This window comes from Micromys minutus, assembly GCF_963924665.1.
Source record: "Micromys minutus genome assembly, chromosome: 23".
In the NCBI taxonomy this organism is placed as follows: domain Eukaryota; kingdom Metazoa; phylum Chordata; class Mammalia; order Rodentia; family Muridae; genus Micromys; species Micromys minutus.
Genome location: NC_137958.1, coordinates 7,810,081 through 7,827,099, shown reverse-complemented (window position 1 = coordinate 7,827,099; position 17,019 = coordinate 7,810,081). Strand labels below are relative to the sequence as shown.

The window sequence follows — 17,019 nt, the reverse complement described above, 5'->3', positions numbered from 1 at the left end:
GTAGTGCTTTCTCAGCAACCTATTCCTGCTAGGGAGAAAAAAGGAGCCTTTCTTGGTGGGGAGGAAAAGTATGCTGTTTTTCAGTCTTTATGTGACAGGCTTGTGTGCCCTCTGCTGGTAGGCGTTTAATGGCCAGTACAAGTATTTGTGACAATTTTTTTCTACCAAATATATTTTCTTTGTATTTTAATCTTAATTATCAAGATATATAGTGATCAAGTTAGGTACAGTGGCATTCTTTAATTCCAGAACTTGAGAAGTATTGTGTACCCAAAAAGCAGATGGGTGAGAGTTGGTAATAGTATACTTGTCTCAACTATTTAGATACACAAGGAATATAAGAGTGTGTATTTAGAGACTAAGGAGATGACTAAGTCATTAAGAGCATTTGCTGCCTTTTCAGAGGATGGGGTCCAATCCCCAGTGCATACATGGTAGCTCAATCATTTGTAATTCCAGTCCCAAGGGATCCAAAGCATCAGACATACCCAAGGTATATAGACATACGCTCACCAAAAACATCCATACACATAAATAAATAATTTAAAAGCATATCTAAGTTGGTAAAGATGGCATAGCAGGAAAAGGACCTGTAAACAAGCCTGATCACCTGAGTTTAACCCCTGGGAGTCTGGGTGGAAAGAAAGAACTGACTGTAGCAAGTTATCCTTTGACCTCCTTGGGCATATGTACATGTTTTTGCCTATGTACTCACATATACGCACAGCTAGTTGAGCAATAAGTAAATGCTATAAAAAACTTAAAAGAATATATATTTAAGTTAAATATATATTTAGTGCTCAAAGCAGGTTATATATTTTGATTTTTAAAAATAGAAATAATTTCTTCTTTGTTATAGAAATATTAGAATATAAATGAATCTAAAGAAATTAATACTTTTGTTACCAAGCAGCAGTTCCATGAACATGCAGGTATGTCTCTTTTTAGTTGGAAAGCACTGTGTCCTTAAGTTTGTACTTTCTCCCTCAGGTACTATAGTCACTATGGTCTTTGTGAACCCTTTGAGCATGCTGTGGGAGGTTAGTGCTCCACACAGGCAGCTTCTCATGCTGGGTTTTTAAGGAAACCGTTGCACTGAAATATCCCTGGCACACTTATTAATAAGCTGTTGTTTCTTTTGTAATGGAAGGGACCCTTGCATCCTCCGTTGCCACCACCTCATCAACCACAGCCCCAGCCGCAGCCCCAGCATCACCAGCAGCAGCCACCCCTTCAGCCTCCGCTCCAGCCTCCACACCAGCCTCCCCCACAACATCAGCCTCCCCCTCAGCATCAGCCACAGCAGCACCAGCATCACCACCACCTTTCTGCTCCTCCCCCTCCTCTGATGCCCATGTCTCAGCCACAGTTCAGGCCACATGTACAGACTGCCCAGCCTCAGTCCAACAGCAGTCGGATGCAGTGTACCCCACGTCAGGGGCTCCGGCATGTGAGTAACAGATGTGGGTTAACTTACAGGCTTTATGGGATATAACTTTTGAGCTAGCTAATTTTCCAGTTTTTAAAAATTAATAAACTGTATATTTTCAAAAGCAAAACTAATTTTTTTAGAGTACTTTGCAAAAAAGATTTAAATTATAGATAGTAATTTACCCTCTTTTGAGCCTTGAGTTTTCTGTAGGTAGTACTGTTGAGTCATTCCTCCAGTGCAAGGGGCTTAGTTTTTGATATAGACCCCTCTGTGGGTCCTGAATAAGAGCTTACATTCAGTTACAGGAAATTAACTTATATTTGTTTGTGATGTTACATTTTACATATGGTCAGCAAATGCGGATCTTGTCATCTATTGAAAGGAACTGGGAAATAGTAGGTTGGTATGAGAGTATAATTAGCTTCCATTTTCTTGTCCTCCACTAGTAACTGCCATTACTGTCTCTTTCAGGACAAATCACAGTATCCTAATAATTCTTTTCTATAAGTCTGCCTTTTAATCCTGTACTTTTATCCTCGTAGTTTGAGCAAGTCAGTGAGTTGCTTTGACCCTGTTTTCCTAATCCTGCCTCTTTTTATTGTAATATGACTTGGGCGGAAGCTTTAAGGGGATTTCTAGATAAAAGAGACTTGTGTAGTCCTGTTTCCTTGTTTAAGGTAACGTCAGAAGCTCAGTTCCTCCTTGTCTCGGCCACTTTGACATGTGGGTTCTCTCTCAGGCATGCCTCTTCTTTATAGAATAGGACTTTATTGCACCTTTATCCTCCAGAAAGCTTTTTAATAAGGTTGAAACATAGTGGTGGGTTCTCCTATTCCATTTTAAACTTAGGTACAGTAGAAACACTGTGCCATTGATATAGTTGGGTCTGGCAGTGTGAGGTGTTCTTGTTGTTGTAAATGTTAGTCCATATACTAAAAAGTCACTGGGTCTGACTTTTATAATTGGAAGCTGTATCTTTATGGAACTGAGTCCTACGCATTAGGGCACACAGCAACACTTAAGCATAAAAAGAAGCATCTGCCAAAGAGTAAGGTGATAATAGTGGTCCCTTGTGTTTTTATCCAATAATAAACTTGTGTTTCTTTTTGTGACAGAATGCAGCATCTCAGAATGTAAGCAAACGGCCCATGCAGCAGATGCAGCCCACTGCTCCCAGAAACAGTAATCTTCGTGAACTCCCCATAGCACCTTCACATGTTCTGGAAATGAGTGGTAATCGCTGCTCCTCCACACCTGCAGCTCAGGTGAAGTCCATTGTCAACACATCCCCACCTTGTAGGGCTGTGGTGGCTTCCAGGAGCTCACAGGGAAAGACTGATGCAAAAGCCAAGCCACTTAGTCCTGGGGCTCAACCTAAGGAAGAAGCAAAGGCAGAAGCAGAGGTAGGATGCCTCCCTGGGCATGTTTGTTCTGGATTAGGGTTCTGAGTATCACTATGTTCTGCTTGGTTCACTCATGCAAGAATTAAATTTGTACAGTTATTGTATTATATAGAATCAGTATATATCCAGATTTAGCAGGTGTTTTCTGTAAAGGACCCCCAGGTTCTATAGATGTTCTAGACAATCATAGTTACTTACTTCTGCTGTTGTGGTACAAGGTGGTTTATAAATAGTTCTTACAGGAACAGATGTGTTGAATACTAGGAAAAACTTACTCACAAAATCATGTGGTTCTGTGGCCTTACTTTATATTTGGTAAGTTAGAGTAGGTGTGGAGTAATAAATGTGGATCAGTATTTTACATGATCTTCATCTCTTAAAAACCTCAACTTTCTTACCTGTTAAATGAGGATGAAATAAAGTGCAGTATATATGGGAGCTGGGCATAGATAAGTACATGGAGTTATGTGAGCACCCGTAAAATCCATGTTGAGTGGACTGGTTATTATATTGTTCAGTGAATAGTAGCAAGAATTGAGGGAATTCATCCTTCTACAAAACCAGTTAACACTGTTTTAACCTTTTAATTAGATTTTCTTTATTCAGGTTTCTTCTGATAAGTGATTATAATGGTATTAACTGTATCACATCAAAATTAGGAAGCCAGAATGTTTAGAATGTCATGACTTATTAAAAGTTTGATGTCTGGGTTTCATAATTAGTGGATGAAAGAAAACTGGCTCTACTGGACTGAAAGGACATTGTTTATAAAGAGCCTTTGTGATCTGGGTCTTGGGTTACACCCTTGTACTCTTAGCTACTCTGAAGGTTAAGTGAGGCAGGAAAATCAATGGTTCAAGGCCAGTCTGGACAGCTTAGATGCTTCTCAGAGTTAATAATAATGATACGATTTTATGTATATTTCTCCCAGTGGTAAAGCATTTGGCCAACATTCCCATGGCCCTGTGTTCAATCTCAGCTTTTTTTTGCCAATCATTTAATAATGCCTTTGAGTTATATAGCTGATGAGAGAGAGAGAGAGAGAGAGAGAGAGAGAGAGAGAGAGAGAGAGAGAGAGAGAGAGAGAGAGAGAGAGAGAGAGATTGAGTGTGTGTGCATGTATTCAGTCGGGTTCACATACATGTTTCTGATAAAATAATAGTGACTAAATAATAGAAGGAGAGGAACAATCAGCCATGCTTGCTCATTTTCTTTTTTTTTTTAGACTTATCAGGAATTCCTACAGGCAGCAGATAATTTATGAAAGTAACATAGAAAGTTGGCAATGGTATCGGTTGAATGCCTTAATTTGTTTTCATTTGGTTTAAACACACACACACACACACACACACACACACACGAAGCCAAGCTTATATGTATTTATTTTGCTTAACTAAAGGCAACTTACTGACTTGGCTTAGATTTATTTAGTTGGTATTGGTACAGTAAAGGATAAATCTAAAGTATTTTTATCTCTATCTCTGAACCTACTTTAACCCTTTCTTGACTGCTTGGGAAACAAATGCTGAGGAATTACTCCTGTGTTAGGAAGTGGTATGTCCAAGTCTTGATGCTGACGGCTGCAGGCTGCATCCCTTGCTCCGTGGGCTTCTTATTATACCTGCTGTAGTGACAACCCCTTGCCTACCTAACAACTTTTAGTTTTGTTTGAAATGTACCCAAGACTTTGACATTCAACAAGAAGTCCACAGGGTGCCCACTCAACTTTCCATGTTATGTTTCTAATTCTTGAGATTTATGCAAATAGGCAAGATTTGTAACTAGGTGAATTGTAGATAGATTGAATTTTTAATAAAGATTTTATGGATAGGTGATTTTATAAAACATTTTTAAATAATAAGCTTTCTTCATTAGATTCCTTAGTAAAAACAATCACTAGATGTTTGAAAGGATTTCTCTGTATAGACTTTGAATGTAGTTTGGGTCTGAGATATTCAGGGCATTCTTAACATTAATATTCCAATACTGCAATTGGCAGCATTTTGATTCTGAGGAGGGTGTGTGAGTTCAAGGTCAGAAAGATTGACTTGTGCTATTCATTATAACCAATTATTCTGTGACAAATGAGTTTGAGATCAGGCTGAAAATTCTGTACGAAAAATCAATAGTTCTAATCAGGGCCTTTCAGGTCATTTACACCCCACCTTTTGTTGGTTTGTCAGAGAAGAGCCAGATAAAACCCCTGTGACAGCAAGGACTCATGGCTGTTGCCATTTTCATTCGAAACATATTTTGATATCTTAAATGAATAGTTTAATTGGTTTCAAACTTGTAAATGAGTGGAAATTTACATTATTTCATTTTTAATATTCTGATAAGATTTCCCAAATTAGGTTTAGCTGTATAATTTTCCCCCCTCCCTAGAGGAGGAAAGAGTTGTACTTCTTGTTAAGCAGATTTTTGAATGCCTTCTTTAAAATACTGAATTGCAAGGTTGGGGGGGTAATTTATTTGTTTGAAATGGCCACCCTACCATGTAAAGCAAAGTGAACTATGGTTTTTATTTTAGTTTCCTGATGAAGATGAAGAGACAAGGTTATATCGCTTAAAGATAGAGGAGCAAAAGCGACTGAGAGAAGAAATCCTGAAGCAGAAGGAGCTACGAAGGCAGCAGCAGGCTGGTGCCAGAAAGAAGGAGTTACTGGAAAGACTTGCGCAGCAGCAACAGCAGCAGCAGCAGCAGCAAATCTATGGCTCTCAGACCCCCATGGAGCAAGAGGAACTGGCAGCTACACCATCACCCACCAATGGTAACCCATTGTTGCCCTTTCCAGGGGCACAGTGCAGGCAGAATGTGAAAACCAGACTTCTCGTTAAAAACCAAGATGTCACCACTGCTAATGTTCAGCCCAAAGCAGTAAACTTTGTCCCGCCTGGTGCTAACATGCAGCATCAAGGGCAACACTTGAGACCACTGAAGCATCTGCGACAGCTGCCGCACAAAGTCCTCCAGGTCAAACCTATGGATATGGAGGAGACCTCCCACTCCCCACAGGCAGGCAGAGTGACGTCCCTCCAGGGCCGGCCTCAGGACACCAAGCCAGGGGTGAAGAGGACTGTCATGCACAGGGCCAACAGTGGAGGTGGTGGAGATGGGCCACATGTCAGCTCCAAGGTCAGGGTGATTAAGTTGTCTGGAGGGGTAAGTTGACAAATTTTATGCACTTCTCTGTAAATGTGTTTGCTTTAGAGGCCATCAGTCTCCATAAAAAGAGCTGAACGTGAGCGCTGGTGGAGTCATGTAGATTAACCAAACCTTAAGATTCACGTTCTACTTCTGTCTGAACCTGTGCTGTCTCAGCGGTCTTGAGTAGTGAAGGGCCATTGTGACATCCTGCCCCTGTGCCCTTCTCAGTTTTAGCTTTTTCTTAAGTAACAGTTTTCTCATAATCCAATAGACAATCAAACGTGTTGTAAGTGTGCTTACACCTTTAATTCCAGCACACAGGAGGCAGAGGCTGGCAGATCTCTGTGAATTTTAGGCCATTCTGTTCTACAGAGTGAGTTCCAAGACAGCCATAGCTACACAAAGAAACCCTAGCTCAAAAAAAATTTTTTTCTATATACATAGTAGTTGTTTATAGCGTTACTCGCGTATGTTCAGGCAGAAGTGGACCACACATTTGTCCATGTATTTGCTGTGTTCTGTATCAGTGATACCTATTGTATGCGTTTCACCATGTAAACTGGGCAAGTGGGGACCTGTGGACACAGACTTGTAGAGTAAAACTGGAGTGATTGACTAAAGGCACAGGCAGCAATGCCCCAGGTATATGAAGCACCATGTATGTGGCTTGCTTCAGTTAGCAGAGTATGTGGAGGCAGAAAACAGGATTTCTCCCATGTGATATAAGAACAAGTCTGTAGAAAAAGGTCAAGTAAATTCCATATGTAGAATACTCATTGAGCGTCCACAATCCTGTTTTATCTGAATGTGTCCCTCCTGTCACATTTAACATCAGAAGCTGCTGTGTTCAGTGGCACAGTAAAGTTTGTACCATAGCTTCTTAGCTTTGGGACTTTATTTTAAACTTGAAGTTTTAGTCTGTCTCATTGACTTAAAAGCTCAAGAGAAGATGGCTACTGGTGGAAATAGCCTTCCCCACTGGTGGGAAGAGTTGTGTAGATGCTCTGTTGTAGAAGTTAAGTGTCTACCCATAGGGAGCAGCATTTAAACTAGAAGGCATACTTCCTTTCAAAAGGGGGGGGGGAGCTGTTTTTAAAATTATCTCTCTGCTCCAATGTAAAAACAAAACTAAGTCATTTAATAAGAAATGTATTTGTGATTTTATTTCATTGCTGCCTAATTTTACAACAAATAGGTAAGACAGTCTTTGGAATTTTTTACTTAAGTGGCCACCAGTCAAATGCTTTGGAACAGGTTCTAACCTTTCTCTTTCTTTTGACTCTTAAATACTGATGTCCATTTCTAGCAGCTCTTGTCCTGTGTGTTGGCAACTTTGGTCAACCTGATGAGTCTCTGGTGTTCACTTTTATCTTGAGTAAAATAGTATTTCCCTAATGCTACCTCCCCCAAGTGGATAGGAACTGTTATTAAGAGAACATATAATCGTGGGTTAGTTGCAAAACATGGCTAATTAGGACAACTAAGAAAGTAAGTAGCTGTGAGTCCCAGCATCTAGTGCTGTCATATCTATTTAACTTTTACCATCGCCCTTAGTTGCTACTAGATATTAATCATGGTTGTCCTCTTCCCGGCACTGGCATCATGCTAGGGCGCAGGACTTTGTGAAGCCTCTAGGAATCTCACTTTGAGTCTGCGCTGAACCAGGCTTCCTGAGGAGGACAGGTGTGCAGTGTGGCATCTGTGCGAATGGTTTTAGTTTTCCAATTCTCTGTTTGATTATGACATTTTTTGGTTGGCTGAATTCTATTTGACTAGGAGCGTTTGGCTTCTAATAGAGTAAAAGTATAATATATTGCTTATAAAGTTTCTCAAGGAAAACTTAATGTGTTTTCTTTTTGATTCCTGGTTTTTACAAGGCAGTGTAGTTTCTTACTGTTTCCCAGAGTGGTCTCAAACTTGGTATCCTCCTCCCTTAGCCTCTTGCATGCTTAGATTGCAAGTGTGCAACACACACACACACACACACACACACACACACACACACACACACACCTGCGCATGTGTGTATAATATTACTTGTATTTTTCAGGGCTGACTGTTGGAGACTATTTATTATAAGGCAGAAGTTTGCTTATACTTCTTAAGAGAGCTGCCTCCTTCACTGCTAACACAAAGTCTATGGAACTAAATTGACAGTGTTCGGTAGTCTCTCCTTCAGGCAGTCACTCTCTAGCCAGGCTGTCCGACCAGTACTGCCTAAGAATGTGTGTCTCGGTGCTTGGCTGTAGCCAGGTGTGTGTGACTTACAACCTGTGAGACTGCTGTGACTCCTAGTGGGTGTTTCTTGCTTTCCATAGCTCATCATCTTTCCGTATTTCATTTTGATTTCTGAGATAGGGTCTCATGTAGTTCTGAACTTGGTTTATAGTTTGAATTCCTGATGTTTTTCCCTAGACTACCAAATGCAATAATTAAAGTGGGTTGCCACCATACCTGGCTTTCTTAGAATTTTTTTGTAAAAAAACTCGATTTTGTGAAAGATGGAGAGTTTGAGTTTAAGACAGTAGATTTTTAGGTTTGTCGTTTCTTTAATTATGTTACCTTAAGGATGTTTTTGTTCATTTGTCTTCTAGGTGTTGTATATTAGTTCTCTTTGTTGAAATTGTTTGGGTCCTCTTTATTACAACAATTTCATTGTGGTAGTAGGAAACAATCCTAAAGATTTTCATAAGAATGACTTCTTGGGAGCTGGAGAGATAGCTCAGTGGTTAAGAGCACTGACTTCCCAGCTACCACATAGTGGCTCACAACCATCTGTACTAGGATCTGATGCCCTTATGCAGGTGTCCCTACAGATAGAGCACTCACTCACACAGAATAAATAAATAAATCTTTTGTTTTAGAGAATGATATCTCAATATTATTTCTGTGTACTTGTGATGGCTGAGTCACAGTTCAGTTATTTCTGGAGGAAGATGATATGTTTTGTATAGGGCTTGTTGTTGGCATCATATCTCCATTGGTTGCTCTGAAACTTATTTTTATAGCACACAGAACTTGAAGTTCTCCCTCTCCAGGGTCATAAACTAACCTTCTGTGTGATCATCTGTCACATAGAAGCTTCCCTGATTTTGCTGTAGAAAAACCCATGTTTGGGTAGTTGTCTATTTTGGTTGCTTCTGGGATGCTGTGCTGCTGCTTCCTCATTGTTATTATCTCAATTTCCTGCCTATAAATGGACTTATAGCTGGTAGCTGGGAGGAGTTCTAGAAGGAAATTGCTGGCAGATGAAGGTGTTTCTGAGTCTCTAAAGAGGCTTCCTTGTGGCATTTGCAATGGCTACTGTTTGTCCAGGGTTGAGCATGCGCCACTCATGAGGCCAATGAGTGGCAAGTAGAGCTACACTCATTTCACAGTGGAGCAAACTGAGTCTCTACATAAACAAAGCAGTAGGACCAGACATGTGGCTGGGTTCAAGTCTGAGTCTTGTCCCTATTTAATAATAAAAGCAAAGGTAGAAAACACTAAAAGTTTATTTATTGTGAACTACTGAGGCCATCAATTGTTCTCTGATTAACTACAGAAACAAGCTATTAAAACAGTGTGTGCCTGAGAAAGTCCTTCAGTTTCTTCTCGCTCATGAGAGATGAAACCCAGTTCACCTCTGAATAACCTTGGTTACTTGGATTGATAGAGCTTATTTGCTTATTAATAAAATGAAGGCCTAGTTCCTTTCAGTGAACTATCCTTTGGTTGAAGGGAGAAAGTGTGAGGAAATTAGGCAGATACTTTATCCTGACCCAGGTTATAAAAGATTTAGAAATTTGGCAGCAAATTAAATAAACTGTTTTTCCTCTGAGCACGTGAAGAAGTGGGAGAGACTCAGGACTTCCACTCGGCACGAAAGCCAGCTGTTTGCTGTGGCTCTTTCTGTTTTGATTTTTAAAGGCTTCCTTACTACACTGTGGAAGGCCTCAGTTGATCTATGGGAGCTTGCTTTGGAAAGTGGAGTGAATTTGTTCATCTCTTTCCCTGTCTTAGAAAGAGGCAGTGACTGTATCTCCATCCTTCTCACCAGGCTTTCTTTAGAGGCAATGCATGGGTCCCTCTTTCTGTGGGCCACAGGATAAACTTTGTTTTGTTATATCTTCAGTGAGAGAGAAAATTTGAGGCCTAGTCCCTTTACCACATTCACCTGGTGTTTATATCTTGTGCTACATATGCTCCTCCACCTCCACCCCGTCTCTGTCTTTTAACATCTATTTGTAATGAGTACTTTCTCTTCCTCGGGTGGTTTAGAAGGTTGGAGGTACAGAGTGCTGCCTTAGGCCAGAGGCACAGAGACTATAGCTGCATGCTACAGTACATCAGCCTAGCCCGGGCTCTTACCTAGAGCCACATGTTTGATTTTGGGTCTCCTTTTAGTCTGGAGCACTCTTGGTCTTTATGTTGCTTGCCCTTGACATTTTAAAAAACTAAAGTCAGTAATTTTGTGACCTGTGCTTCTTCCGATGAGTTTGACGTTTGTGTTTGGCAGGCTGGCCACAGAGGGGAGCCTGTTCTTGGTATGATTGTGCTGAGATTAGCTTTGATGACTTAGGTGAGGCAATGTTTGCTAAGTCTTTCTACAGCTGGCCTTATCCGCTCTCTGTAAGTTGTAGTTGGGGAAGGAGCTCTGTGTGAAGACCCCACTTTCTACACTAGCTTCTTAACCATCCAGCACTGATGTGTCCAGTTCTAATGTGCCTTGTGTATCTGTCAGCTCTTACCTACCTGTTCATTTACTTAACATCATCAGCTTTGTGAGCTTTTGGGTTTTCAATGAACTGTCATTGCCATTATTTACTTGGATGCTAGATCTCATCATGATTGGCCAGAGAGGGCCTCTTCCTGTTGGCGTCTGTGTCCATTGAGAACTCTCCATTGTTCTTTGAATGCATGCTTATTTCCTTCCCTATACTCAAACTCTTGTTTGATGTGCCTTGGCCTTTTTCTGTATGACTCTGCGTTGGGTCTTCTTGAGAAGTCTTTAGTCCCTTGGAGCACATGTGCCAGGGGCTGCTGTGTTCATCAGCTTCCCATTGATGTGAAAAGGTGAGTAATTGGTTTGAAAGAAAAAATGGTTTATCCTGTCTCACCAAGTCAGGTTTTGAGCCACAGTTTCAAAGTTTTACCTGTTCGGTGTTATGTCTACAGTGTTAGCACAGGAGAGAAGGCCTTGTCTCCTAACAGAGGAAGAAAAAGAAGCTGAGGTCCCAAAAATATCTCCAATCATTAGCTTTTCCTGGGGAGACATGAAAAAAATATTTCTCCATGGATCTCAATGGCAGACCGATTTAGAATTCTACACAAATCCAACTTGGTAAACCTATGAGTTTACAGAGCATGGAGGAAGGGTAACTTATAAGAATGAGTGACCTCCAAGTTGTATCACTACCCATGTCCCACTACATCATAGACAATGACCTCATGAAAGATTTATCATAGAGTTCTGTGTCTTACATATGCTAAAATTTCCTGAGATCATTGTAGCTGCGGGAGGGCAGGAAGGAGCCGTGGCAGGAATCCCAGATGATACTCTGTGACCATCTCTTCCATTACAATTACAGTGACCTGGCTACCAATATTTTACTTTTAGTGGTCCTAGCTACTGAGCCACCGTATTCTCTATCCCAAGATGGCCTCGTGTTATGCTTGGAAGGAAAAGTGCCATATAACTGAGGGAACTTTCCAGTGACCTGTTCAATCTTCCAGGAGCACCACAGAAGGCCATCTTTAACCATGGCCTTTGAAGGACATGTAAGATCATGGCTGTCAGTTGTCAGGACCATAGTTCTTAGTGCATATCTGTGCCTTCTTCTGGAAATTGCAAAGAGAACAATCATTAAGGCACCGCTGAGCCTGCTGGGTATTACTGAGGTTTCCTATTCCTTCAAAGATTTTATATCTGTTTTTCTTTTACTACATCCTATTAGATTTATATGATAGTCAAAAGAGAAATTGAATGTATTTGAATCTTTGAAGTGAATCTCTTCTGTAACTCAAGGGCTAAGACCTGCCTCTGTGATTCTACTAGCCAAGGCATAGGGCACGTAATGGGAGGGGATGCTATCTGGGGACTTGCCCTAAAGGGCAAGGTCTCTGGATTCTAATGTTTGTGCATTTTGATGAGGCCTTTATGAGGCCTTCTGACTGCCCCAGTTACTTAGGGAAGAAGGACATGGTATTAGTATCAGCAGTGAGGTCTAATCAGAGCCTGTAGAGTAGCCATGGTCTCAGTTGTCACTTCAGATGTGACATGAACGGAGGCAATAGGCATTAGTGGTGATTGAGCTGCATATAAAAGCAGCCTGCCTTTGTGGAGCTCTGTAGTGAACCGAGTACTCCATGGACTCTTGAGTGTGTACGAGCAGGTTCAAGCAGAATGAAATGGGATGGGCAACATAGCAGGGAGATCTGGAGAAATAAATGGCTTCTGAGTGGAATAGAAAGTGGGGTAAAGGGGTGGGTCTTCCAAGTATGTGTGGGGGGGAGAGTGGGGTATGTGTAACTAACTAGCAGTTCCTAACTAAAGGAGGGCATTGGGCTGATTACAGAGAGTTGGGGAATCTGGAGATGGGCCTTGAATAGGTTCTTTAGGTCTTAATTCTTAAAGCAGTGGGAGCCACTTGGAAGTTTTGATGAGTTGATGGTCTCATTTTGTTTTGTTGGCTTAAGGGGGAAAAATAAACTAGGAATATTGGCCAGTTGTTTTGCTTGTTTGTTTTCTAGATTTGGGGTTGAGTCCTACTTTAAGCATAATAGGAAGAGGACATAAGACATAACTAATCACCTTAGTGTTGAGGTGATGAGTAGAGAACATAACATCTTATCCCTCCAGTCTTCTTTGGGAAGTGCCGGCATGATGGAGAGTTGCACACTCCTCTTTGGTCCGGGGGTGATGTAGAACATTCCTGCTGGTGTTTCTGCATGTGCTTTGCCCTGCCTGCTGACTAGAGCTTCCTATGCTTTAGAGCACTAGCTCCTGGTCCCTGCTCCTTGAGGAGCTTTCCATGTTTGTCACTAGAACCTAGGACAGCTTCAAGGGTATTAGAAATACTTAAATTTAAACATGAAGCTGAAGGTGTCTGCATAGTTGGGTTTCTTGTATCAAAGCAGAGATAGAGAGAACCTGGAATCTCCAGAATGTCTGACAGTGAACAGGATAGTTGTCCCCTAGCCTTGTCTCTCCTTCATGTGGGTCTCAGAAGAGAACTTAGGTCATCAGGCTTACCATTAAACACCCTTACCCACCGAGCCATCTTGTCTGCCTCCAGTTTTGAACTCTGAAGTGGTAGATCTGTCTCATTTGCTAGTTTGATACTGTTACTTAGAGGACACAGCTCTGCCCTGCTTGGTTGGTTCTGGCAGAAGCTAGCTTTGTAGGGCATATGGCATATAGCTCAGATGGAGGTGGAACTGGCTGTGACTATATATCTTTGCAGGTAGATAGGACAGACCCATGGATAGAGTTTTGGGGAGACTTGGTGACATGGGTGGGGCAGTAGGTAACAGGCTTGCATGCCTGCAGGAACAACTTCCCTGGAGCCTTAGCTCTGAGTTGGAAAAACCAAAACCAGTTAGTTACCAGCCCCACTGCTTAGGAAGCACATTTTTCTTTTCACCTGGTAGATTTGTGCCATCTGCCCTGGACATTGTTGTTTCTCCTCAGAGGCTTAGGGTTTTAGTGTTTTGTTTTTTTAATTGTTCTTTCTTTCTTTCTTTCTTTCTTTCTTTCTTTCTTTCTTTCTTTCTTTCTTTTTAATTTAAGGACTAATTCTTCTCTCATATCTAACAAATCTTGGAGGATTATTACAAGGTAGTCACCCAAATAACTGCCACATTCTATTATGGTAAAGCAGAACACATATGCTAAGTGAATCCCCCATGAAGAGAAGGCCGGTAGTTAGGTCTGGCTACTCAAGTAGCTTTTGTCTTTTGGATTCGGTTTGTTGCTCTCTGGACCCATCATCTGAAATAATGTTGCTGTCCCCAGTGTGCTTGCTGGCATGTAAGCATATGTGACCAGTGTAAGGTGTTCTCACATCCTGCAGCAGCACCTGGGGCAAGGAGGTTAGGGTTGGCCCATTTCTATCCAGTCTCTCATGTAGTCCAGCAGTCTACAGAGAAAAAATAGAGTTCTACACATATGTGTACTTAGAAATTTTACATGGCTTGCGTATTTATTGTTTATTGTGCTGATCCCAAACGAGCCCCCTGGAGATTTGTGGGATCGGTCTGCATTGTTGTCCTTAATAGAAACCTGTGCAGCAAGGGCTGTGGCTGCACTGTCATCTACACTGCACACATCATGACAGTGAAGTGTGGATTTATCGGAGGGAGAATTCATAAGAGGCTGCCCCGGGACACCACGCCACTGTCCTTCTGTGTGTCCTGACAATGTTATCTGTCCTTTCAGTGCTGAGTATCAAATGTCTGTCATGAGTACAGAAATTAATTTAATGTCACCTGAAGACATGCAATTAATCTTTTAGAGGTTTTCATAATACCTTACAGAAAGAGTTGCCAGTTTGGCGGATTTGGATTTTGGGGTTTAGAAGAAGATAAGGAAAATTAATTTTTCATCAGGGTTAATACAAGCTAGCAGGGCCACAAAAGCTGAGGAAAATGATTGGGGAATTTGTCAAGTGTTGTCACTCCAGAATAATGCTGCTTAACGCCTGATAGGTATAATCAAGGGCTGAGGTTCTATGGAGAGGGATTAATCAATTTGCCTGCTAGTGAATGCAACTCAGCGATACCACTTCTTCATGGGCTTTAAAGAATGAAAATAAGATTTGATCTGTCAAATTGCAAGAAGCTCTGACAGTGTCAATGGGCATTTTTATCTGTACATTTAAACCATTTGTTATAAATAAATTTGTCCTGCTAATGTTGATGGCCACAAACCTCATTTTTTGTAAGATTAAGCTGATAAAAAGTATTCCCTGAGCTTACTTTAAAAAAAATTCAGATAGGAATTTTAAAACCAAACATTAGTTTAAAGGGACATTTTTATTTATTCATTAAAAGACAATTACTTTAGAGCAATTCATCTGTATGTCTCTACCTGGTGGTCATGATGATTACAACGTCTTCCCCTTCATCTGCTTTGGATAAATTGCTGTGCGTGCCAGAAGTTACTTCAAGCACAATGTTGCCTTGGGAGACTGTTCTTCTTGCAGACTGGCTTTTTCATGGGAACACCATCTGCCATCTACACAGGGCACTGGTTTACTTACATTTCAGCAACAAATTTCTGAGATGCCCAATTTGAAGCAACAGTATTTTAAAACTTGTGTGACATAGAGATCGATGATTACAGGTGATAGGACTGGGTGTACAGGTCACAACAAGCAAGATATAGGGTAGATTTAGTTTGTCTTGAATCTCAGTCAGGTTTGTTTATGTGCATGATTATAGATATAAAAATGTGGTCCTGGCAATGGCCCATTATCCTGTCTGTTGGCCATTTTCTATTAATGTTAATCCAGAGAGCCAAAAACTTTGCTGAAATTAGCTTTTCATGTGTGAAAGTCTAGAATTGACTTTCACCTAGTGGAAGATTGTGGAAAGGCAGACTCCTCCTCATACATAGGACCATGGTTCTCAGTCAGGCTGTTGCCCTCTGCCTGTCAAGAACTTTCAGAAATTTTTGTCCTTGAGGAACAGGGGATTCATTTAGTAGGCAAGGCCTGTTGTAAGTGCCTACAATTTTCAAAATATAGTTGATTCAAAAAGAAAAAGTGGTACATTTGCCTTTGATCTAATCATTCGGACAGCAGAGGCAGGCAGATCTCTGAGCTTGAAGCCACCCAGGGCTTCAAAAAGAGACCCTGTCCTGAAAAACAAAACATACATATATACATACATACATACATACATACATACATACATACATACATACATACATACATACATACATACATACATACATGTGATTTGGTTATCTTTGGTATATATTGGAGACTTTCCATGGTAAAATGTTTTTAAATGTAAGTACATAGCCACACATTGTAGGAGCCAGTAACCTACATGCCCTCACCGGGGCCCGTTCCTCTCAGGCTGAGGTCTGGCTCTCTACAGCTGTATCATGTTATGGTTAATTAAGAGTTGAATCACCTTGGTGTAAAATGCCTTTTCTGTCTTCCTAGAGGGAACCAGCTAACATCTTAAAGGTTTTTGGGTATTTCTGAGGGTGTTCTTTAGTAGGTGCCTTTTCCTGCTGATGTAGGTGGGTTTGTGGTCAGCATAACATGAGCCTCCCATCCCCCTTTTATCCTGAAGGAGATTGGACTAGGGAACATTTTTACTTTAGCACCATGGTAGAATCACCTGGGAGAATGTATTTTGTATGAGAAAAGTCTCTTCGTCAGTTCTTTGTCCTTGCTCCTTAGAGCTCTAGTCTTTACTTCTTGGGTTTTGGTATGTTTTTGTAGGTTTGGCCCATCTCATGGGTAGTTGACTAATATGCTGGCATAATGTTCATAATGTCCTTTTCACTGCTTTGAGCCACATTGTTATGATCCGTCTGTCTTCCAGTGTGAAACGTTTGTCCTCTGCCCATTTATTTTTCTAAGTCAGGATGATTAAAAGAGTGTGGTGTTTGCTGTTTTCAGAGTAGCCTGTGGGGCTGAGATGTGGCTTCTCTGTATCTGTTCTTGAGTGTGACTTTCATTGTCCCCTTCCTCCTCCGTTTGGAAGTGGGGCTGGTTCCCCTTAAGATCTCAACTTGTGGGGCTGGAGAGATGGCTCAGTGGATAAGAGCACTGACTGTTCTTCCAGAGGGCCTGAGTTCAAATCCCAACACCACCTCTAATGAGATCTCATGCCCTCTTCTGGTGTGTCTGAAGACAGCTACAGTGTACTTATATTTAATACGTAAAAAAATCTTAAAAAAAAAACAAAAACAAAAAAAACCTCAACTTGTCCTTGGGTCTTTTCCCTTCCTCTTTTGGAATAACTCTAATATTTGAACTTAGTTCACTTTCTTCTTCTTTTTTTTCAATCATTACTTCTTAACCATGTCTTCCTTA

General features: G+C 41.0%; 1 protein-coding gene across 7 annotated transcripts in view; it reads left to right on the top strand.

Annotated features, from left to right (window-relative positions):
* The window catches only part of RBM33 (RNA binding motif protein 33), a 95,921-nt gene that overhangs the window by 68,122 nt on the left and 10,780 nt on the right, over positions 1–17,019 (top strand). For 6 of the 7 annotated variants that reach the window (XM_080936485.1, XM_080936484.1, XM_080936488.1 and 3 more), the window contains 3 exons: positions 1,151–1,450; positions 2,548–2,835; positions 5,366–5,998. In XM_080936485.1, coding sequence (XP_080792611.1) covers positions 1,151–1,450; positions 2,548–2,835; positions 5,366–5,998 — 1,221 coding nt within the window. The remainder of the gene's footprint in view (positions 1–1,150; positions 1,451–2,547; positions 2,836–5,365; positions 5,999–17,019) is intronic. The other variant, XM_080936487.1, reaches the window with a different exon arrangement.